General features: G+C 37.3%; 1 protein-coding gene across 2 annotated transcripts in view; it reads right to left on the bottom strand.

Annotated features, from left to right (window-relative positions):
* KCNN4 (potassium calcium-activated channel subfamily N member 4) overlaps positions 1-26,042 on the bottom strand; it is a 785,842-nt gene that overhangs the window by 249,951 nt on the left and 509,849 nt on the right. For both annotated transcript variants that reach the window (XM_044080550.1, XM_044080551.1), the window contains exon 4: positions 9,055-9,473. In XM_044080550.1, the coding sequence (XP_043936485.1) occupies positions 9,055-9,473 (419 nt within the window). The remainder of the gene's footprint in view (positions 1-9,054; positions 9,474-26,042) is intronic.

The following is a 26,042-nucleotide window of genomic DNA, read 5'->3' as shown; positions in this document are numbered from 1 at the left end:
TATCAGCACGTTTGTGTGTGTGTGTGTGTGTGTGTGTGTGTGTGTGTGTGTGTGTGTGTGTGTGTGTGTGTAATCATCTGTGTGTCTATGTGTATGTCTGTGTGTTTGTACATGCCTATGTAACTTCTTTCTCTGTGTTTGTTGGGGGAAGTGCTAGCACAGTTGCCTGCACAGTGTATCATTCATAGACTAAATTATAATGAGCCACTAGTGAGATACTGGTCTTTGAATTACTTTGCATTGCTTTTGTGTTATTGGGCACTGTTGCATTGTTCAAAATAGTACTGGATGCATTTTTCATGAATCATACACAGTATCTGTCTGAATCATATGTTTAATACTTTCCTATGAAATAAGAACTGAAAATACTACTTTTTAAGGAAAAACATATTTTCTGTCACTTCATGTGTTACAATAAAATATACATAATATATATGCTCAGACGTATGGATATTTCAGATTTTATTTTTGACCTTCTGTAAAAGCTATTAAGTTGTGCAAAATAAAGTTAAAGTAGGACTATTGTGGTGTCTTGTCCTGCAAGTTTCATAATATTTTGAAGCAGAAGAAACACATTGTTAATTGAAATTAAGGTGCATTTCAGGCCAGAATGTCATTTGTAAATTGGCAGAGTGTGACAGTCATAAAACAGTCAGCTGTAAACAAATGAGTAGCTTTTAATTTTCTTTAGAGTAAAGTAAACAAAAAACTCCTATCGAATGTATACATATGTAACATTGTTGTGATTGCAGGTCTAAAAAGTATATGTGTTTCTGTATAAATGTGATCTTTTTTCATTTTTGTGTATGTTGATACATAAAGAATTGTTTAGTTTGATTTTTTTTCATTACAATTCAAGATGCAGCTGCTCCTTTGACTTTGTGGGTAGATCCCAGAATGAGGAAGTTTATCGAATTATACTAACAACATTTCTTGTATATTTCATGGAAAATGTTGAAATACAGGAACTTATATAAAAAATAGCCAGAAACAATTGGTAATTAAGGAACAGTCCTTTAGAAAATGGCCATTAATTAAGGGATTAAAACTACATATATCTTAGCATCTACAAGAATGGGGACAACATACATCCCCTTTGATTCTGCTTGTGGGGGATACAGTTTGACAAGGTCTCTTATAGTATTCCTGTCTGCATGAAAATGGCCCACAGTCTACTGGTCTGTGAGATAGTATAGTAATAACCCACACCTGGGTGCAGGTAAGCCCGTGTGGCCAAACAATGCCAACCGTGGGTAAATCCAGCATTACCCACACCCAGGCGTGGGTTATTGCTATTATACAATGACATTATTTAAGAAAAAAAATAATTACTTTTCTTAAATAATGGCATTGTATAATGCCTCCTTGCTGCCCTTCTGCATCTGTCTGGTATTCTGCGGCAGTTCTGATGTACTGCGCATGCGTATGCCTACGCAGTACATCAGAGCTGTGGGTAAAAGCAATGGAGAAAGCAAGATCTCCATTGCTTTTTACAAACTGTTTCGCTATGTTAAATGGGTTTAACATAGCAAGACATCTTTAAAAAAGCAACGGAGATTCTCCGTTGCTTTTTTAAAGCTGTCTCGCTATGTTAAACCCATGTAACATAACGAGACAGTTTTGAAAAAAGCAACGGAGAAAGCAAGATCTCCGTTGCTTTTTACAAACTGTTTTGCTATGTTAAATGGGTTTAACATAGCGAGACAGCTTTAAAAAAAGCAACGGAGAATCTTCGTTGCTTTTTTAAAGCTGTCTCGCTATGTTAAACCCATGTAACATAGCGAGACAGTTTTGAAAAAAGCAACGGAGAAAGCAAGATCTCCGTTGCTTTTTACAAACTGTCTCGCTATGTTAAAGGAGTTTGACATAGCGACACAGCTTTAAAAAAAGCAATGGAGAATCTCCGTTGCTTTTTTTAAAAGCTGTCTCGCTATGTTAAACTTGTTTAACATAGCAAGACAGTATGAAGCAACAGAGATCTTGTGTTCTCCGTTGCTTAAAAAAAGAGTTATAGTAATGGAAAAAGTCCGGGCGACCGGACCTTTTTTCCATTACTATAACTGATTTACAATGTGCACGCTGACCAATCAGCGTGCACTTTTTTGAATATTAATGGGGGTCGTTGTATAATGGTATTTTAAGCACCATCTGAACCTCTTCCATTGTCATATATGGCCATTATGTACAACTTTTCAGGCACTGATTCTGATGGTGGTTGATAACATGTGCCACAGAGCTACTGTTACTAATAAGTTTAGCATGGCTGTCCTCATGCATACCCCAAATCTTGTTTTTCAAAATGGTTTAGTGTTACGCCATGTCTCCAATTAGACATTTCTGAGTTGGTCCACCATATGGGGTGTTGTCAGTCATACACCCCTTTAGGGTCATTTGCAAGTAGTCTCTTATTACCATGTTATTATACACTCATTAGCATGTGCTGCATGTTGTTCTATATTGCTCCTTGCCTGACAATGCTATCTTATAATCACCCACACCTTGTATGCTGCTGCTACCCATGCTAATTTGCACTGCAAAATGCACTAAACATCCATGAAGCTGGTCTAGTATCTTATAATTTAAACATGTATTCTACCTTTTTATGAAGGCAGTAGATTGAATTTCTTGAAAATGACACTGTTCAGAAGTAGAATGTTTCTTTTCCCTGTACCATTTGTCTGACTAGACATAATAAAGCACCAGTTGGACTACAGTAGCGAGTCCAAAAGAAGAATGTTTTTTTCTCTCTGTACCATTGTGTGGCTGCCACTGAGACTCACAAGGGATGCTACATGTCTTCAGATGACTGTTCCAGGTGGTGTTACAAACAGATTTAAAAGATTTTCCTTTTAATATTTGTAATGTTTTCTGTATAACAGCTAACACTGATAACTGTTTGAAATTTCACAGTAGTAAGGCTAAGTAACTATTAATAAATCTTTTAGTTTTCAATCAAGGCACCCTTTGCACGTATAGATGTCAGTAATAAATAAATGCTGGGGCAAAATATATTTTATACTTGCTTGAAATAATTTGATTCTGTAATCCAATATTGTCTACCACTGTTTTTGCTTTAGGCAAGCTTGCTGATTCTGCTCTAAGATTGTTTATGATTTCTCAGTCATTTTTAATGAGCGGTCAAAACTAGACACAATTTACAGCCTAGAACTATATTAGAAATTCATGCTGGAAGACTTTTCATCATCGTACTGGCTATTTCATCACAATTAATTTTAATTATACACTATTAATTGTCACTATTCCTAAAAGTACATCCTGAACTGTTTGATTTTGGATAAAACAAGATGGAAATCTCCCCGGCACCTACTGTTCATGAAACACTTGATAGTTTCATAATTTAGACTGGATTATTTTACATATTTCTCAACTTCTTTGTCCAAGAATTCTGGATAAAGCCAAAATAATAGGGGTATGAAGGCCCAAAACCAGGGACAATTTTAAACATTGCTCTATGGCATTATTGACTGCACTCCTCAGTAATTTACCAGAAAATCAAAAATTTTATGAGGGACAGGACAAAAATATGAGGAAAAATCAGGAATAGTTTACAAAATCAAGGACATTTGAGAGATATGCTAGCATATACGTGACACATAGATACTATATGTAAATCCTACAAATCGTCAATGGTCACGTTTCTTTAAATAAAGTTGATATTATATTGAATTGGCTACAGTTTGTTGCAACTCTCTATAATGTTTTATCTGAGATTGGGTGATGTAGGGTAAAGGGAAATGAGTTTCATTTTTTTCTTACTTTTCCCTGGCTGCAAACTAGCTAACAGCTGGATTAGTGGCCCAGGCCCGAAGAAGACAGGAAGGAGTGAATGGGCATGGCCTGCTTACCTCTTTGAGGGGGTGGTGGGGTGGGTTGTACTCACTCAGGGCTTTGTTGAACAATGTTATTTGCCTGGTGGAGACTAAGGGGAAACCACTCTTATTGCTTCTGGGGAAGGGAAAGGGGTGCTTGGAAGGAACACCCCTTGCAGATGTGAGTGGACATCCTCCTCAGTCAGCACACTGCATGCCTTCACTCCCTGCATGGGTATGTGAGGACCAGGATGTAAAGAAAAAAATCTGAAACCATCCCTGATGACTGTCTGAATGATGGCCATTCATGGTTGACTGTCACTCCTGCAATGGGGAACAAATGGGCCAGTTGACTGGGAAGAGGCTGATTGACTGACAAATAATGGGGGCAAATAGAGCAAATAAATAAATAAATAAATATAAAAATAAATTTAAAAAATTGTGCAATTTCTAAGGGAGTATATTTAGAGATTTGGTTTATGACTGAGGATCCCCTCATTCAGTGGGGAGTGAGACTGCAGGGAACATTACATCATTGTTTATTCATTAGTAATATTTTAGTGCACATTTTTTGTGCTTTATTTATTTATTTTTTCTTCTTTTTTTGTATCTGATTTTACAGAGACTCGGTGTTCCATTATAGATGTATATCTAATGCAGAAATTTTAAGCATTACATGGGTCTTTAACCAGATACAAAATGAAATAAACAAATGTTGATGTCATTATTATTGCAAGTTGTATTGTGTGAAGTATTGCATTCAATAACTTTTGAAAAGTAATAACTGGTTTTGGCTTTTGAATAAATAACATGATATTGCTACAGTTTTTAATTAGAGAATGAATTCACAGTGAGTCACTTCATTTTGTTTACATTACATGTGAGAATAGATCTATTGTGCAATCGAAATTATCTCACATTTACAGTATTAAAATAACTCAAAAAGTATGCTGTGGAAGTCCAGACACTTAAACAGACTAAAACCAAAAATGAAAATGTCTAGGCAAGGTTGCAAGCCCAAAATCCACCAAATAAAACGTAAAAAATGTACCAAAACCTTAAGTAAAATCATACAAACTTATTGATTTAGTGCTTTTGTCTTGCCACTGGGGACTTCATCAGAATAAAACATTACAAAACAGAAAATATATAGCCAACAGTCACTTCTAATTTGGTGAACAATCAAGCAAACGGTCAGACAATTAAATATTCAAATAAGCAATTAAATATTATAATTAGGCTTCCATAAAAACCTGCTACTGTTTTATAAACTCTCACAAGAAATAAAAGTAAAAATATTTTATAATAAAAAATGTTTTGTAAAAATGGTTCCATTAAAATTTTAGTGTCCTAAATTTAAGGGATGGGACTAAAGATATATGGTCATTTAAACCAGGAGGTGTGCAGGCATTTAAATCTGGCCTCTTTGCATTTAATAAAGTGCCTATATAATGCATTAGTTTCCATCTTTCTTCTCATCTCATACAAATGTTCATAAACTCTATACTTTAATGCTCGTTCGGTGTTTCCTATGTAAAAAGACCAACAAGTGAGGCCATAAATTAAGTTGACTATTCCCTTAGCAGAGCAGTTGTAAAATTTTTGTACCTCTTAAAGTCATATTTATATGTGGGATGAATACTTCTGCATTATTTGTCATAATATGAACATTGTGGACACATGCCACACTTAAAGGTTCCCTTTTCCCTTTAAGATTTGGTCCAAGTATCAAACCAGGTCCTCTGTCAAGTATGTTCTTAAGATTAAAACCTCTCTTAAAACTATATACTAAAGGCTTAGAAAAAACCTTGGGGTTACTCAGCATCACAGAAAATAAGTCCCAATATTTTGATATAATATTCTGTATATAACCCGCGGTGGTGGTGCTGCGGGAGTGTTGTCACCTCACAGTAAGACACTGTCCGGTTTGATTCTCAGCTAGAGCGTCTTCTGTGTGGAGACATGCGTGAATGGGCGTACCTTTGTTGAAGGTTGTGCATCAGGCCTGGCAAGCCGATACGTAAAAATCAACTGCCAATCATTAGCAGACCAGAGTTCCACTGTGGCGACCCCTAACCGGGAAAAGCCGAAAGACACAAACAAATTCTGTATAACCGGATGTCCAGGTTTGTAATTTATAAACAAAAAAATGGGCATTCTTATTAATTTCTGTTGTAACCTTCCCTGTGTAGTTAACAGTCATTTCAGATATAGGTATATGTTTCGTATTTAACAAGGGTATAAATTTAGGACCCCGTCCCTTTAGTATTTCATCATTAAGGGGGGCTATAAGGGTCTTCAGATAACCTCTTGCCAAAAATAATTCCTCAATAAACTTTAACTCAACCACCAAATCATTACGGAGAGAGAGGTCATGGAACATTTGACCCTTCACAAAGTTTTTCTTTTGGTGGTAAGGGTGCTTACTACTATAATGTAGGTAAGAGTTAGAAAAGTGCTCATTTCTGTGCAGCCTCAAAATATATCTATTGTTTTCCTTATCCTAAATAATTCTTATGCCCAGAAAGTGAGTATCTTCTTCCATAACATTGTGAATGAAAACCAAAAGTACTCAGTTTCATCCAATGTGCCTCCACTGATGCATTCCATTCCCTTTTCACCTGCCTGCATGTAATGCCTTACATCTGCATGCAGCATCCTTGTTGATCTGTCCCGTCTGACCTGTTTTCTAATGTATTCTATCAGTATTACAAACAGCACTGGGTTCAGATCTGAGCCCTGCTGCAGACCCATTCCCACTTGGAACTCCTCTGTGAATCTGAACTCTGTACTTGTATCCTTGGATCCTTGTACACAGCCTGCAATAATTCTATCAATGCTTCTGGGACTTCTGACTTTAGCAGTACTGCACAAATCAGCTTTCATGTGACCTTGTCATATGCATTCTCCAAATCTAGAGACGTCCATTTAGACTTTTTCCTTATCTCTAACTTCTTCTTCACTATATTTTTCTCCACAAACATTTATATTGATATATTAGTAGCCATTTATCTGACCTCAGGTTTGCCATTTTTATTACCATATAGAGAAGCTGCTTGTTTTTTTTTTTTTTTTAATTGATAAAATACAAGAATGTGTCCACTAATTGATAAAATACAAGAATGTGTCCACTATGTGTGGATAAAATGTTTTGCTTGATTGACGTCACCTCTAGCCACACTCAAGCCCATAATAGTCTAGTTTCTGTTCTATGTCACATGCTCTTCTGTGGCCTGATCACCTGACTAGGAATTAACGTCATTGTTTTGATCCTCATTATTTAAGAAATTAATTTAGACCTTTTACATAACTTCTTCCTATGTTTGGCTGTTAATGCACCATAAATTGCTAAGCAGTCTGTTTTAGAATGAAAATGAACTTTACAGAAGTATTGAGGCAGAAATTACCTAAAAATGTTCTTAAACAAAAGTTAAAAGTACAACAAACATATGCAAAGGCATATGTGCTTCCATAACACTTAGCCTCCTGGACTACCTGCACAGAATAATTTACAGTGCTAGTGTGACATACCACTTATAATTGCAGTCATACAAAGCACTGTGTGACAGCAATGAATAAATGTATAGCCATTACGTAATAAACCACAGTAGTGGATTGAAATCTTAGATGGTACAGTGGAGAATTCTGGGATACATACATATCATTCTGTTTCAAATGGCAATAACAGCATACTGCTCAGGATTCAGAAAGATACTCACCACTCACATAAATTGCTTACTACAGGTATATCAATTTATACGACAGTGACAAAATGTGTTTCAGAGACAGCTATAGCCACAATGAGTACATACCTGCATACTTTATCAAATCATTGGCTCTTTTAGCATATTTTTGAATCACTGTTGTTTAACATTAGAACTGTCAGACCTAACGGAGACACTGCTTACCCCAGAGGCCCATGCATCTAATTGGCAAAGACACACCCCCTACGCACAGGCGCGTGCACGCACACACACACACACACACACACACACACACACACACACACACACACACACACACACACACACACACACACACACATACACACACACACATCCAACATACAAGGCCACAACAGTTGACTGGACTTACAGAAAAACTCAGCCATTTCCCCCACATACATAGTTGAAGACACATACATTCAGACTCTTGATTCCCTACCTAACCCCATCCTGCTCCCCAAAATATGACCACCCAGGTAGACATGGGCACACACACACACACACACACACACACACACACACACACACACACACACACACACACACACACACACACACACACACACACACACACACACACACATAAACACATCCAGTTTCAATCATTCTCTACAGGCATGCACAAACACTGTATTTTGATGGTGTTAATTTTTTCATTCACCCATGGAAATTTACTGAGCTGAGTGATTCCCTGAATTGTGAACCACTCGCATTTCCAGAGAAAAGCACATGGCTAATTAATTTAGCCACTTCCCCAGACTGCCTCACTAACATGCAGCTCAGCTATCAGGACTGCCCTCCATGCTGACACTCCTGCAAAGGGAAACCTTGACGTAGGGTGGCTTATGATTTCCAAAGGCTTACCATGAGTGGGGAAATGGTTGTGGTAAGGCTTTCCACTCATGATAAATCCTCTCTGAATCCTGGGGACTATTTTCTGCTACTGTATGCTACTGGTAAATCATGCAAATGGACTGTTTTCTGCTACTGTTAGCTTTTGGCAAACCAAACAAGTTTAGCATTTTGCTGCTAAATATATGACAAAATTTCAGACTTATAGTATATTCATAGAAGAACCAAATTAGGCATTTTCCTTGTTACACTGAATAATCCCAGATTCCATTTGATTTATTCACACCACTTGTGCAGCATTCAGCACTTACAGGGACTGCTGTTCTGTGACCCATAATGTAAAAACACATGTTCTACTACAGAGCTTTCTGACAACAACATCAACTAAATGTCAAAATAATAGGAAACTGCACTGACAGCATATCAAATATTTCTTGTAGAATTTTATCTGATTTCTAAACATTTTTTATCATGGCACTACAGTTGTACTCAGAATCTTTCATTAACAAGGCAATCCAACGTATCTGTGTAAATAAGAATACATGCATGTTGGTATAATAGGCTGTGCATCTTTATAGTGCTTTGCACACTTTTAGCATTTTTATATAACACACTGAGTATCATTTCAATGTATTTCACATCCTTACCGTTCACAGAGTGAGAGAATCCATGAAGCGATGACCCACATGCACACGATTACAATCAGGAGCACAATGCCTGGGTATGTGTTCATTAGTATTTTCAGTACAAAGCGGAACTGGAAGTTAATCTTGTTGAGTGATCCAATGCTTCTGTAGGATGCATCGACCAGCACCCGACTATGGAGCATGACAGTCCTGTGAATCAGATACAGGCGAAGGAACATTGATGTGCATAAAAAGATGTCCAGACTAGAGAACGGGGGATTGTTAATATTCTTTAAATTCTCATTTGCCTGAATGCAGTCATGCAGACCAGTAGGAAAAGGGTGTAAAGAGCAGACAACAAGCTCTAACACAATGCTGAAGAACTTTTTGGTGGTCATAGCAATTCTCCACTCCTCCAATGAATTGTCTATCATGAAAAGCTGGAAAAAAGAAACATTTATTTTTTTCTTTCTTTTTAAGGACACACATAATAGTTCTTAACAGCAAATCCACAGAGTCAGTTTCAACTCAGATACTATTGCTTCAGTGTTTCTGCATTGGAAATAAGGAATCATACCATTTCAACCATTTTGACAGAAGCAATGGGATTTGTTGAATCTGTAAATTATTTTTGCTCATTTAAATATCTTGTCCGAGTTTAGTGCTTTCCTGATTAATTTACTTACAGCCAGTCTGCATGCAATAGCCAATTTATAACTCACACTACACAAAGTATACATCTAAGCATAAATAATACAATAAAGCTGGGATATAGACAGAGATTATATGATCTGACTCTCGTCTGGTCACAATGAATTAATTAATACTTACTTTAGCCATAGTAAGCCATCTAGCCACTCCACCACGTCTATGGGACAGCAATACAATTGCAAACAATGTGACACACAATGAACCATTCATAACCATCCAAAGTGCTGTTTCATTAAAATGAAACAGCATTTATGAAAAACACTGTAGATGCAGCCTCCCAAATATCTCTCCAAATACCTAACTATGTGATACACCCTGAGTTTTCCACAATTTAAAAATGCACCTCTTACGTTTTCAGTGTACTGGTGTTGTAATTATTGCTTCAGTTAAAGTGGTTTCAGTGGCCTGATCTGCTATCCTCCTCTAGAATGTACTTTTTTGGCATCTCACCATTTTCAAATTAATCTGGGAACTGCCTTGTTTGTACTTCATAATCTGTTGTAATTTCTGCCATTTTCACATCTTATATTTTCTGGCTTGACTATTGTTCACTGATTACTATTTAACGGAACGGGTTGCTCTGTACTAGTATGAATGACATGATTGTCCAGATTCATTAACTCCTACACTAAGTGCACACTAAGTGTACACGATCTGTACTCAAGAACATCCCTACCACATTTTTGTGCTTTCTAGTCCCTCAGAAAGATCACACTAAGGGTACATGTAGTCTACACTTTGTAGTAACTTTATGAATCCCCCGAGTATAGAAGGCTGCAAGAAAATCAGTAGGAAAACTAAAACTAGGAGGAAGAAGGTGCGAGCTAAGATTGTATTGTCTGTTCACTTAGAATGGTGTACACTTAGTGAACACCTAGTGTAGGCATTAATGAATTCCAGGGGATGTTGCCATGGGGTCATAATCTAACCTAACTAAATGTTGGTTTCTATTTTTTTATGCCTGTTAGCCATGTGAAAATAGATATACTGTTATAACTGCAGAAAACATAGGCAGTAATTGAGATATATTGTAACCTTGGCTAATCTGTGATTCATCAGCTATTTTGCGAAAAAAAACAAAACAAAAAAACCCAAAAAACAAATGACAGCTAATCTGGTAGTTAGTGCAGAGGATTAAGGCAATGGATGCTTAATGAACTATCACCTGCAACCAAGGGTACAGGTTTGATTCCTTCCATGCTCATTTGGCTGCTATGTGACTCTGAGTAAGTCAATTAACTGGACAGTACTCCTGGGTTTTCCCTGAAAAGGGACATGTGTCTAGTGGCCTTTCCTGTTTAAGAAATATAAAATAAATAAAATGCCACATACTATGTACAAGAGTTAAGTATTGCGTTGCTTTGTTAGCAGCTTGAAACCCTCATCTTTACTACCTTTACTTTTGTCCAGGTCAATAATACCTCTTACTGGTGAGGCAGTACAGGTGTTGGAATAAAGTTGGCCATCAAGCTGCTCTAGGCACTTCAATAAACTACACATCTCTTAAGTTTGTCCATTTCGTTACTGAAAGCAGTTCCTACTGTGACTTCCCTCCAAGATGTAGAATTTTACTTAAAGTGCAAGCACTTAACATCTAAAATCTGGAAATTCCTAGGTACATTATTTGATTAGGATGCCAGTCCTTTCTTACTGTTTCCACTTAAAAGCATTTCCATATTTTAAAGGCTTGCTAAGTATAGTCCCTGGTGGTGTCCCTTTCCTAATGTACTCATGTTACTGCTTCTCATTTAGAATACTGTCATCTTTGCCGAAAATCACTTCATTTTAAACATGAATTTTTTTTGGTCTGCCTTATGGCTTCTGCTTGATTAAACCTTTGTTATGGCTATGTTTTTGCAGTAAGAAGGAAAGTGGATGTAATGGCTATTCTAGAACCACAGACCCTAGCGACGTATTTGCCTGATATTACTGTATTTTACAAGGGAATGAAAAGTGATTATCATGTACAAAGATTTTATATGTTAAGGGCACTCTCACTGCCAACATAGTTATGATGGAAAGAAAATATATGCTTCAAAAGTTTTAATACTCTAATCCTGATTTAGATGAGTTCCTCTGCTTCACTTGTATCATCACCTGATTTCCATCCTTGGCCAGTTAGTCAAGTAGATTCTGTCCAGTCTATTTTAAGACGTCTGTCCATTTTGAACCATGTGATTGAGGTCATTTCATTTGGACTTTCAAATGGTATGAGTTAGTGGGTGTGGATTACTTCCTCCTTTTGAGGAATGTTTATGGTGATGACCATCAACAACATCTTCTGTCTTGCATAGATCAAGCCATCTATATTTTTTTCACTATATAAGTATGGATTATTTGTATGGTTCTTTCTAACAACACTAATGAACACACATGGCTTGGGATATCTGCAGTTTGTTGGTAGTTGTATGCCATAGTTCAATGCGGTGTACATCCCTTTGTTTGAAAGTTAGATGATAAATAATGTTCTCTTTTTGGTTTTAACACTCTTGTCTTGTAGAAGGTTAGCAGGCTTATTTCATGAGTCTTTCTCTGATTTCCATAACAGCTTAATTGTTGGGGCCTGTCTTTGTACACAATGTCTGTGCAGACTGTTGTAAGATGCAATTATGCCAAATGTGTGGCTTTTTTCACATCTGTTTAAATACTATTACAGGTAGATAACATGATTAATAATGGTACCCGATTAACTAGAAATAAGCCTTTAAGTATTATTTTGATAATGTTTGACTGTGTTTAATTCCTATAATATTTTATTGATAATAGTTTAAGTTTGTCTGTAATTCCTCTAGTTTGTACTGCAGACTGTTTTCTCTAGATTATTGATAAATTATATCCTTTGCATCCAGGAAATTTTTAAGACAACTTACCAAGTCCTACTACGTGTTATCTAGAGTTGATAGAAACCATTTCGGAAGCCATATCTGCATATCTTCATTTTAGGAATTGTATTTAATTTTTCAAATATTCTGAATCAGATAGTCTTAGTTAACATTTTAATTAATATGTCCTCAAAAAGTTTGCTGTTAATAATACACATTATTTGTTATTGTACCTAAACCAATCACTTCTCATTTTCCACTTACCATAAGGCTAATTAGATTGATCTTATGAATGGAAATACTAGGCTAGTTTTATTTAAAGCATCTCTGAGCTTGCCATCTAATTTCTTAGATGTCTGAATAATCTTGGGTTTGTTGACGTTGTTTTCTCTACAGCCCACTGTCTGGGCACACCCTAGAGTTAATATTCTAACCAGAAGTAGTTAAGATGAGATTGGTGGTGGAACTGTTCTCCAGAACATGTTATTTTCCATTTCTCCCTTGACATTTCTCCTCCTCCTGTCTTGATACTGAACTGGCTAGGAACAGGGATTTCAAAAATGTTATAGTTGAGGAACTGGTGCTTATACTGAACCATTTTCTTTTGCTGATGGCACGCTTCAGGCCTGTCATAACCAGGGAACATTGGACTGACCAAGAGCCCCACAAGATGTGAAGGTTGAGTTGGAGGTTGGAATGGACATGGTCTATGTTAAGGCTATTGACGAAAATAAGATTAATCTAGATGAGAAGCATGTTTTATTGGCATCAGAAAGATCTCACATAAAAGGAACATTTTTGGTCCAGTGAGGCCTCTGCTACACTTGGCTTTTCTAAATCATAGATATGCTATGCAGTCTAGCTTGCTCATAGCTTGGAAGGCCTTAGTTGCTGCAAGGTGAGAGTAATGTACATGGTTGTTTGTGATAAGGTATGCTGTATGACAGCGCCTTTCTCCAAAGGTGTGTCTAATGAAGGTTTCACTGGTCTTGTGGTGGATTTCCCAGAGTTTTCTTGAACTGGCTTTAGGTATACTGACTATGATGTTATCAACAGAATTTTATTATTTATAAACATTGTGGATTGGATTCAGACTCAGACTGACTAGAAAAATCTTGCCTAGAATTCCTAGTACCCATCATTTTCCAGACTTTACAGGCCTTTTTGAGATCAAGAAGGTTTCCATCAAATTTAAAAGCATCAGTTGCCATTACTTTCAAGAAACCTTGTTTATTTGGTATAGGAGGTTGCATGGCTTTTACTGAGAAACCATAGGATCTAGTAGTCTTTCCTCCTAAATGAACGTTTGTAATGGGATTTCCATGGAGGACTTCACTGTATCCCTTTCATGATGTAATCTGTCATTAGTATGCCTGGATACAGGTGAACAAATGCTAGTTCTTGTGGTAAATATGCAGTTCTTCACCTTCACACAGTCTGATCTAGTAGCTTGCTTTGGAACAATAGAGCACAGTAGGTAGCTAGTAGGTTATGTGGGATATATGAAAGAAGCACCAAAATGTCATACCAATATATTACAGGATACACCCATAATCCACTGTTGAAAATGAAAGACCATTTCCATACAAAACAAAAAACAAAAAAACCCCAGCAAATGTCATAATCTTACAAATCCTGGCAATGTTCACAGCACAGAAAAAAATACTAATTTGATATGCGGAGTATGGTTTGGATGAAATATTATTATTCTAAGGTGTAACAAGTCAGGGTGTAGCTACCAATATAACAGTGGCGGGAACATGTTATGCACAAAGCCATTTGTGACTCACAAGAAATTGAAAAAATATCATTAATCCAAATTCAGGAACAAAATGTTGGAATTATTTTGTTCTCTACTGCATTGTAAGAAAATATGTTTGAACAAATACAGTACATTTTGCTAACATTCAGGATAAAACACATATCTTTCCACAGAAGACACAGGTGAATAACAAAGTACTTTAAATGTTTGTTAGAGTTTCTTTGCAGTAGAAGTGATAGTGGTCACTTACCAGCTACTGGATTACAATCTATCAGCACTTGGTATAAAAAAATCAGAAGCCTTAAAACATGCAGTTCAGCTAGTTTGTTTTGCTGAACATTTGCATCTACTGTTAAAGAGGTTAGAGCTGCTCTAAGAACACAAATCAGAGTAATTTGAACAAAAAAGTGAAAATAGAAATAGGTTTGGCATGACAATTGTGCAAGAATGATCTGAACCTGAAATACACGTATAGGAGCTTGCACTGATGGACAGATGCCCCCGACACATCGGGATGAGATATTTGTACATGGAATCCAGCCAGACAGGCTGCAAAATTCCAGTATTAAAACTGCCAAGCAAAACATTTCCAAACAGGGGATTAAGCATCCCTTTGAGATATGAAAATTCTATTTTGTATTAAAATCTCCCAAATTAGACATCTAGGTTTCATTCCAATTTATTCCATAAAAATTGGAAGGCCTCTCTTTCCTTTTAATTAAACCCCATAGAGCTTATAGTATCAATATATATTTTACCAAGTTGATCAGCATTATCATCCTAAAACATTGTATAAGTTTTGTTGTTTTGTACGATGTTGTAATGAACTGTGGTATGCAGAGTAAAACACTGATCTGCAGGACCTAAGGAAATGGGTGATAGGGGATTACTTACGTTTTGTACAGAAGGTCACAAACTGAAACTGGGTCTGTAATTTATTCCCAGTATTTAGTACCATCTCCTGCCATTGTTTCCTTCATCTAACATGGGAGGTGACAAGTTATTGATAGTTAAGAATGGGAAAGCGGAAATCCTTCCATTTTACCAAGACACTTCCATATAACACTAATGAGAGTTTCCTGCCCACTTCTGTGGAGCTCACCTTCATGTGAAACATTAAAATTTGGTCCCAGCTGTCCAGGTTAGCTGGAGTTCAGGTAGATGCTAACTGTCCCATACTACTTATCAAAAGAACAGTAGCATCTTTCTTTTCTTAAAGTATACTTTACAGGGCGTAAAGAAAACTAATCTGATAGCTTACTTGATATTTTAACTTGTTCTCTGGATTGTTCATAGATGTTAATAATTTTTCTATTAATGTAACAGGAAATTTGATATAAAGTAATGTTTGCTTGACATTTAATGACTTTTGAGCATTCAGGAGTTTAATGAATCATAGGATGGTTATCAGTGAAACCTTAATGGCCTTTAACAGTACAGTTTGTGTTAGACTAATTTCTCTTGCGTTTTAGCAGGTTTTTGTTATGATCATACTTTGCTGTATATGCGATTATGAGTGCAACACTATAGCTGGCAGAAGTAGCACAGTTCTGTAAGACAACACAGCCCTGCCCTATTTCAGAAAGGCATTAACATTTATTGCTTAGTAGCTGTGTGTGCAATGAAATGCTTTGGTTAATGAATGTGGCACTTTTTTATATAGATTGCTCCCTGTGAAGGTTTCCAACGACAATATAACTATCATTTGGCAGGTATATAATGAAGTCTGTTACTCAGATTTAGACAATACATTATTGTTAAAATTAAAATTTATTATAGGGAGCAACGCAGCGAGGTAAGTGCTGTAGCTTTCTAAGTAAAACATAATGCCACCATGAAGTCATGTTCTAGGTATATTTGTGTTTCAATTCAATTTTAAATGCATAGCTGTTGCACTGTGCTGTGTTGTTCTGTACTATATATATATATATATATATATATATATATATATATATATATATATATATATATATATATATATATATATATATATATATATATATATATATATATATATAGAGTGTATCCCCATTCTTGCAGGTGGTATATACATGCTATGTGTAGCATTTGTAATTAGGCCTGCTTTACTTCTTACAACTTTTAAATTATGTTAGAAAACAAGAAGTGTATAATAAAACAGGAACTACCAATGTGCCACAAATATAGTACTACCACATGCCACAAGGGAAGTACTATTGCACTGAATCTGCACTGTGCTGGCCATTTTTGTTTCAAGTTACTGATAAGTGCTGTATTGTACTATATGTACTCCCTGAAGGAAGAATGCGGTCAGTCGGACTCATCCATCAAAGCTACACTAATCTGTGTTTAATCATAATGAGGGAAAGACACAATATACATCAGGAAGAAGAAGCAGTACATCACACATGAATGCATGTTCTGAGGTAATAAAGGAGTACAGTGTGGTAGAACGTACTGAGATGATAGAATAAATATATCTTGTACACTGCACTGTATGCTGAAAGGAAACTGCATGGTAACATGTTGGATCGGAGCTGAGATATAACAAACCAGCTGCCAATAATAGTCAAGTGACATAGTAGATCATAGGTTGATCCATGTAATATATTCTGCAAACTTTGAAGAAATCAGATAGTGAAATTCAACAGAATCTTTCCAGAAAACTGAATTAAGGTAAATGGTGTGGGACGTAGTGCTATAAGAATACAAAGTCCTTTCCATCTCTCAGCATGGTTTATGTCCTAGCCATGGAAAAGAAGCTACGTTACTTGCTTTTTATCGGTCATCTATGGAAAACATAACTAATGTGATTCTACTGGTATGCATTTTCCTAAACTTTCCAAAGATTTGATACTGTGGCTGATAATAGGCATCTGACTACCTTGCTAAGTGTGGGGTGTTTTTACTAACTGTATGATAGTTTTCTTCTTACCCTGGGGGGATACCTAGGTTACAGGTTAGGCTAACTTAAAACCACCCACATGATTAGCTCCTTCTAGGGTACCACAGGTATCCGCTATCAGTCTAGTGCTTTTTATCATATTTTTTAATAAATATGATTAAATACCATGGTGCAGCAAAATGAATTCAGTTTGCCTACAGATGACACAATAGAAATCTACTCATCGTCACACATAACTAATGTCACAGCTAATCTGTAGTACAATTTTGAATAAGTGCAAAAACACTTCATGATTCTGCATTTCTTCTTAACATAACAGAAACTAAAACTCTACCCTTTACAACAGACATCCTTGACTCATCAGTTACATGATATTTTCAAATCCCATCCAAAGAAATTACCCCCTCAGAGATGATTAGCTCAGGAAAATTGTTTGTCAGAATCTTTGATTGCTATTGAAGCTGTTAGATTTCAAACCAACTAAGATTAGAATTGCTACGTGGAAAGAACAAAGTAGTATATCTGCACTTCTCTGAGAAAATTCCTCAAGTCCCTGAAAATTAACTCCAACATAAATATTTTCTGTAACAAATTACTGCTCATGCAGTTTCTATGCTTGCAGTGACAGTGATTCCTTCATTTTGGAAGATTTCTCACTTTTTTTTGTTTGTATGGCCATTGAGTTGGTTATATATCATTTGGGGAGGGGGGTGAGGGGCTTGCTGCCTTCATGGAGAATGTAGGGGGTTTGACCCCTGAAAAAAATGCTTACATGTTAATTTTTAATTGTTCTTTGCTTACTTGCAAATTGACTATTCAAAGTGGAATCTGAAAAAAAAAATCGATGGGCATCTTCAAAAGTCACATCAGTTATGGCATATTTCTTTGCTTACTATATGCACACATTATTTTAAATAAACCAATCAACACAACTTTTAAAGTTCGAACAAACTTATGATCTGTAGTTAAGATTTCTTCAGGGCCCCCCTACTTGGACACATCACTGTGTCTTACTTAGATCCCGGCAGTTGCCTGATGTTTAGCTATGGTCCATGTAAAAACTGATAACTCATTTCTGTATTAGCCAAGTAATTCTCCACTTGTTAATTAATTTCTTGTTTGAAATGTATTTGAGAGTAATCTGTCATTAGCAAGCACATTCCGTGTTCAGACTGCAGTTTGAACATGGAATGCAGTCTGAACACGGAATGCAATATGAACACAGAATGTGATCAGACTGCAGTCTCAAACACTCACTTTGGAGCATGTCTTTTAGTTATTATAGCTAAAATGTGAAATGCCCTCCTTCTTTCACAATGGCAAATAAATACCAAAACACCAGTTAAAAAGTGGAAAAACAAAAGCACCCTATTCTCTTTTTGGAACAACTGGTCCTGTAATTGTTACACTACAGCTAACTTGGCCAGTCTGTCAGCTCCTTCCTATGTTTCCTATTTCACCTTGCTTCCCTCATTGTTTTGCCATTTCTTGTATCTTCCTGTATTTAATTACATTTACCAGAATGTTTTCCTCTGTTCTAACATGCCCTCATTCAACCCTTCTTATATTTAAAAGGGCAATGTCAACACCATGCGGCATTCTGGTAAGTTAGTTGTAGCAATCATGGTACATCAGCCACCACATATTCATTATATTAGTATCCATAGCGTGAATAGGGTGCTTACTGTCTTTAGTATTGAGTCTCACAGACTTACAGATTACTCAAAATGTTATCTTGTTCAAGGTACACAGAAAGCATCTGGTGTCGTCAGTGACCTTATTATTATAGGTTCATAGTTTAGTACTAGGCTAACTGCCCTTGTGGGCCATTTTAAGCCTAGTCAATTGTCCCAGGTGAGAATCAAACCCTGCACCTTGTGTCTGTAAGGCAAACACCTTAACCATTATGCCAACCTCCCCCCTATTCTTCTGTACTGCAATGATGACTTAATTTAAAGTGGCATGTTTTCTTTGGAGCTCTGTTCCACTTCGTATAGATGTAAGAACAGTATGTTTTACCTAGTAACTGTCTGTGCATCCAACGGTGTTGCATTTCTCTAAAACTGTATTACTTTGACATGTTTACTTCTTAAGGGGATTATCAAATATTGTGTTTTAACTTTTAAGGCCTGCAATTCCTACCTAAACTTTTTTCCTCAGGCCGCCACTTAAAATACATCATGCTGAGTTGGAGTCTCACTGCTATTTCAAATAAATGAATAAAAACAGATAGATCTATGAACAGATTAGAGAAATGAATAAAACTGAAACACCTGACACTGAGCTCATCAGTTTTCCATCAATAGAAATGGTATACTCAATTGATACAGGGCGATACTAGCAAGATGACCTGCAGTTGTTTTGCAGGGAATACTAATCTTAATGAAAAACTCTACCCAGGAATCAAAAAGTGTATAATTTTTCATCACATTGTGATATTATTAATAATACTTATGTATTAGAATCACTCTAAGGGTTTAAAACTGGCCCTGTGGTATACATGGATAAATCCCCGACCATAGCCCTGATGACCTGAGTTTGAGTAGCAGCTCAGGCAACTGAAATAGCTGGGTGGGTAGTGGAAGTGAATGGGTAATGACAACTTGCTCATTCCTGCAAAAGGGAAACATGGTTCCCAGGTGGCCATAGCTCCTGAGCAAGCAGAAGCTTGCACATGTTTTTCTCTCTCTCTCTCTCTCTCTCTGTCTCTCTCCAGGAACTTACCTCATGGCTCTAATATTGCCACTACCAGCATCCAATTTTTCCATTCCTATTGGACAGGGAATATGAGACAGGCATTTTCATGCTAGGTGAGAGGTCCATAGTCCATTTTTCCTTGCCTAAGAATCCAAATCAGCCCTCTTTTCCCCAGTGGGAGTCAAATATTATGGAGTGGTTCAGCTTGCTGGTCCTGGAAGGTGGCCTACCCTCTGAACTTCAGAGCAACACCCCCCAACAGCTCTGTCATGCTCTGCCATTGCTGTTTCCCATGGGAAAGCATGTCTGCACATAGGTTCATAGGTAGGTACTAGGCTATCAGCCCAAGGGCCTAAGTAAGCCTAGCTAACAAGGTTCCCTGGCTTACGCCACCCAAGAATGTTATTTTCCTGTGCCCCTGTCGAGTAGAGCACAGAAGTGATCCCCGTGGTGTATTTCCTATTTCCCATCCACTCATCAAGATTTTTCTTGAAGAATGCTAATGAGGAACTTTGCTTAACATAGACGGGTAGCTTGTTCCAGAGTATGGGAAGTCTCTGAGAGAGGAATCTATCCCTCCAGCATGTCCTATTTATTGTGGTGACAAGGTTTAGGTCCCTAGAGCATGTAGCTCAGAGGGATTGGGATTTCTTTAGGTATAGCATGTTTAACAGCTCTGGGTTTGACATAGCTTTATATGATAGGCAGAGATCACCTCGGAGTAGGCGATATGCTACAGAGTAAAGCTGGAGTTTTTTGAGACAGTCAGTGTAGGGCATCTGTTTGAGGCCAGTAATCCTCTTTGTGAGGTACTTCTGTGGCCTTTCCAGCTGCTGCAGATGTCTTGTGAGGTACATTCCAAAAGTGGCGTTGTACTCTATAATGGGTCTAATGAGTGTCGAGTAGAAGGGAACAATGACCTATTTTTTCCTGGATGACAAAACCTTTTGTGATGAGGTGGCTATGTAGAAGGATCTCCTGACTACTGTGGTGATGTGATTATCAAAGGAGAGGCTGCTGTCCACCTGGGTCCCAAGGTGTCATTATCACACATTCAGCATTAAGTGGACTTCCACCTATGTGGTAGTTCATGGGTACAGAGGTTTTACCAAAGGGGAGAAGAATGCACTTTTTGGCATTGAGCTTGAGGCCATGGCTCTGACACCAGGCATCTGTCTCAGTGAGGCCCTTGATTATTTTCCCCTCTTCCAAGCTAGTGATGACAACTTTCAGGGGGAAGGTATCTGAGAACATGCCAACATCAGGGAGAGGATGTTGGATATACCACAGTGATGTGGTGCTTTCTTTTGCCATCTAGGGATAGGGTAAAGGCTTAACAGAAAGGCCATCATAGCCCCCATCTGGACTGAAGCAAGCTGCTGATGTCGGTGTGTGACACATAGCTTCAGGCCTGTGGACATACAAAGCACAGATTTTATGGGTCCTGGCCTTGACTGACCTAGGCTAGGAGACAAAGGCATCCATGTCTGCAGCAGATGAGTGGATGATGGCATGTGAACAGGGGTGTAAAACACCTTCATGGCTCTATGATGGCAGCTCCCTGGATGGGTCTTGCCCCAGTCCAGTAGAGGAGAAAGAATGCATTCAGGTTTGACTGGGGGTCTCGATGGTTGGCAGACCTGAGCCAATAAAAGCACCTAGGAAAAAAAGTAATTCTAAGTGCTTGTTGTTATATTTTAATTTGGAATATTATAAATCTCCATGATGACACATCACAGACATAATGTGATAGGTATTTTTTTATTAATTCAGCTATTCAGATGGCTGTAGATCACTGCCTTATTATACTGTTTCAGGAAAGTGTGTCTGTTGTTTCTTTTAAAGCATTTTATGTTGCATTTAAGTATTTTTTCATACAAAATAAATAATTATCACATTTTGGTATGTAGTCTAAGCAATTTAGGACTCTTCCCACACTCTTGCTTCATTATGATGGCAGTTGTGACTTCAAAAATCTGGTAAGATTAAAGAAAAGCTTTTCTTGTACTGACTTTAATTTTGGACTATTACTTGAATAAAAACAAAACTGCCCTGGCAAAAAGTGAGCACTTACAATTGTGTTTATATAGTGTTGCAGGGCGACTAATTTCTATTTTTATACAAAGACTTCTCCAGCAACTAACACTTCAAAATAAATAAATAAATGCATTTACTTTATCTGTTATCTGCTTTATTAACTTTACTGAGACATTGCAGGCAGTACTTAACACACACACACACACACACACACACACACACACACACACACACACACACACACACACACACACACACACACACACACAGTGGTATATTTAGCTCATGTCATTGCCATACAAGCTGAGACAAATTATTTTCTGAAAAAATGAGAGTTTTTGATTTGGAAAAGAAAAGATATATTGATTTTCATGATTTGTGGAAATTAAGAAACTGAAAGGTACTGAAGACCTTTTGGGCACTAAACCACATCAATGTTGGTATTACAGAGAAAAATAACTCTGAGAAAAGATTAACAACATCAAGGGGTGGAATTTTCTCTTAAGAAACAAGATAAATGTTTCAATGACAAGGATTTAAATGAGCCATTAGGAGTGTACTAAAATGAGCTTGGAATATATCCATTCCAATAAGCAGTCATTCATTAAGTGGAGTGAGCAATCAGACAAGCTGAAAATAATTTCTCTATCTGTTTCACGTGTACTTGTTTCAAAAACCTGATTCACCAAGTATTTCTTACTACTTACTATCTACTGTGATTTAGTTTCTTCACTCACTCCATTTCCTGTCTTTATAACTACAGATTTTTCAGGTTAGAAACATAAACCTTACTCCTTTCTGGAGTCTGAAAAGGCCAGGGGTATGGCCAACAGTAGTTCATGCACATTTTCTGATAACAGCATACAACTGTCTGCAAAGATGTACTCTGCTCTTAATTGGTGAATCAGGTTTTTGAAACAAGTACATGTGAAAGAGAGAGAGAAATGGAAAGGCCGCAGAAATACCTCACAAAGAGGATTACCGGCCTCAAACAGATGCCCTACGCAGACCGTCTAAAAAAACTCCAGCTTTACTCAATCGCATATCGCCTACTGAGAAGTGATCTCTGCCTAACATACAAAGCTATGTCAAACTCAGAGCTGTTGGACATGCTCCACTTAAAGAAATCCCAATCCCTCCAAGCTACATGCTCTAGGGACCTAAACCTTGTCACCACAATAAACAGAACATGCCGGAGGGATAGATTCCTGTCCCAGAGACTTCCCACACTCTGGAATAAACTACCTATCTATATTAAACAGAGCCCCTCATTAGCACTCTTCAAGACCTCTGTGGCTCTGCTCGACAGTGGCACAGGAAAATAATTTTCTTGAGTGGCAAAAGCCAGGGTATCTTTTTGGCTGGGCTTGTATAGGCCCCAGGGCCGATAGCGTAGTACCTAACTATGAACCTATGAATAATATCCATCCTGTTATTTGTACTCAGCAATTTTCTCATCTTTTATATCAACATTTCAATAACCAGAAGAAAGAGGGCTGGGGATAGTAGTTATTAATGCACTATCTTATCCCTAAGGCTTTAACTCCTAGCAACTATTGTTCTTGCCCTACAGTTTGCCCTAAAATTTCAAATATAAATTGACCATGACACACAATCCAATAGTTTTTGGGTTTCTATAGGAATGATTGCTCTCTTTCTTTCCATCTCTTTTCCTTTAACACTCTCAAGGGGTCAATTGATGACTGACCTTTGATAAAACCCACCTGTTCATTTGCGATGATTTTTGGCAAATATTTTTCTAGCCATGCAGTTAATATTCCAGTGAATATTTTCACATCCACATCACAGAGTGAAATGGATCTGTAATTCTTAACATATCTTTTGTCTTCTTTCTATTTATACAAAATCATAATTAAGGTTTTATCCGCTGACTTAGGAATGTGTACATCAAAAACGTCATCACCTAATGGTAGGTAAGCTGAAGCCCCATCATAGTTTCCTCAATCACTAGCCTCATGGTATGCATTCCTGCATTAAACACTGTACGAAATATGGGGAAGATGTTCATTTGTGGCCAGATTGTGCAAAAGAGAGAGAGATAGGAGATGGAACACATATGGAGAGACACAGAGAGACAGGGCATTTTTGTGAAAATAGGAAGAACAGGGTTAGATAAACAGAGGGAGTTGGGGAAAGTCAGGCAAGGAATAACTTTACAGAAAGTGAAAATAGGTAAGAGACTTTAATATGGAAACATAAGGAGAAACGAGGAGTGAGTAACGTGGTGATTGTGCATGCCTAGTGGGATTTAAAGTAAGTAAGAGGAAAGGGAAGACTGAGTCAAAGAACCATGCCTAAGCAGTTTATTTTGTTTACTTATAATACTAACAGTTTAAAGTTATTTGGAAGATGCTGGGGTATAGCAGCAGGAATAATGTGGGTATTGTACACAAGATCTAGAGTGAAATATCATTTGGACTTTACAGTCTTTTGTTCATTGGAAAGAAGACACTGTATGGGAATATACTGCTGAGTACATATTTTGAGCATATTAATATATGCAGATATAACAGTAAAAACTAGGAGGCTCTTTCCCATGACATATCGATATGGTGAGAGAAACAAAGGAGTTTAAATTATTATTTTATATTGGCACCAAATCTTAAAAGTTTTATTTTAACACAGTTAAAGAAGGAGATATTGTATGAGGAGAAAAGGACAAAAAGGCCTAAACTATCTCACCCTGTTCTAGCTCTAAATTTAGTATTTACATGCCATGTTATTTTGAAAATATTTAAAGGAGGAGAACATGGATTAGATGGAGTAGTGATTGGTGTATGAGAATAAGGATTTGGTGTCTAGAAACTAAAAAGTCAAAAGATGTTAAGAGTACAGTGATCTGGGGGAGTTAGCTCACTATATAAAATGATAAGACGGGAACCAGGAATGGGGTGCTAAGATGAAATGCAACAAGGACTGATAGCAAAGAATTTTAGAACAGTTTTATTTTAAGCCATTATGCTTACATAATACTGAGAAGGGATTCAGAGAAGGTGCAGACAGCTGACAACAGGGAATGGCACTTAACTTCCCGGCCATAAGAAGTTATTCACAAACTGATATCTGCATTTTAAGGCTAAGCAGGTGAGTATGTACTTTGCATAAAGATGTGAAGGAGAAGAGGCATCACCATGTGTTTTTATTCTGTTAATCTCTTCAGCTTTTTGGAAGTTTAATGTAGAGGAAAATGACATTACAAGATTAAGAGAGGTATTCATAGTCCTGGGCTATGGTTGTGCATAGCGGTAATCTGCGAAGGGCGATGCTATGCAAAATGTATATAAATGTAGTTGGCAGATGTCATTCACACTGATTAAGTAATTGCACAGATGTGTTGAAAAACACACCTACTTAAGGCTAAACCATAAGTACCTGAGGATATGCTTTATGTGAAGTGAAGCAGGAAGAGCAATTACATGCATAAGGTGCTGTGAAGTATTGATGTATCCCTGTGATTCATCCAGATAAAAGTAAAAACCCCTCATTTGTATACAAAACAACTAAAGGACCTTGACCTTACATGCATACATTTAACAGCAGTATATTAGCTTGGGATAACAAGAGTTGGGCAGCCAATTAATTAGGATACCAGGGACATTTCTGTTTTTTTGCTATGTCTGTGGGCACATTACAGCTGTACCTTATCTAATCAAAAGATAGCGAACAAGCACAGCTTTATCTATGAAAGCAAGTAGATAATATATGGGATGGGCTTCGAGATTACAATGTGACTTGTAAGGATATGGAATGGTAATTACTGTGGGATGCTAGAAGAAATATGATATGCAGTAGAAGCAGTGTTAAAGGAAAAAGTGGATAGCTAACTGGCTGTCTGACAGAACCCACATGAGAAGAGTCACAGGTGCCACTTCTGAAAACCAAACAAGTTGCCAGTGGTACAATGGTACACCACAGGTCTCAGTGTTGGGCCGTCTCTTATGTGTTATACCACAGGTCTCAGTGCTGGGTCCTCTCCTATGTGGTATACCACAGGTGTCAGTGCTGGGCCCTCTCCTATGTGGTATACCACAGGTGTCAGTGCTGGGCCCTCTCCTATGTTGTATACCACAGGTCT

The sequence above is a fragment of the Protopterus annectens genome, chromosome 8.part0 (genome assembly GCF_019279795.1).
Source record: "Protopterus annectens isolate FY-2018-M chromosome 8.part0, PAN1.0, whole genome shotgun sequence".
Taxonomy (NCBI): Eukaryota; Metazoa; Chordata; order Ceratodontiformes; family Protopteridae; genus Protopterus; species Protopterus annectens.
The sequence above is the reverse complement of the archived record's forward strand: the minus strand, read 5'-3'. Positions and strand labels throughout refer to the sequence as shown.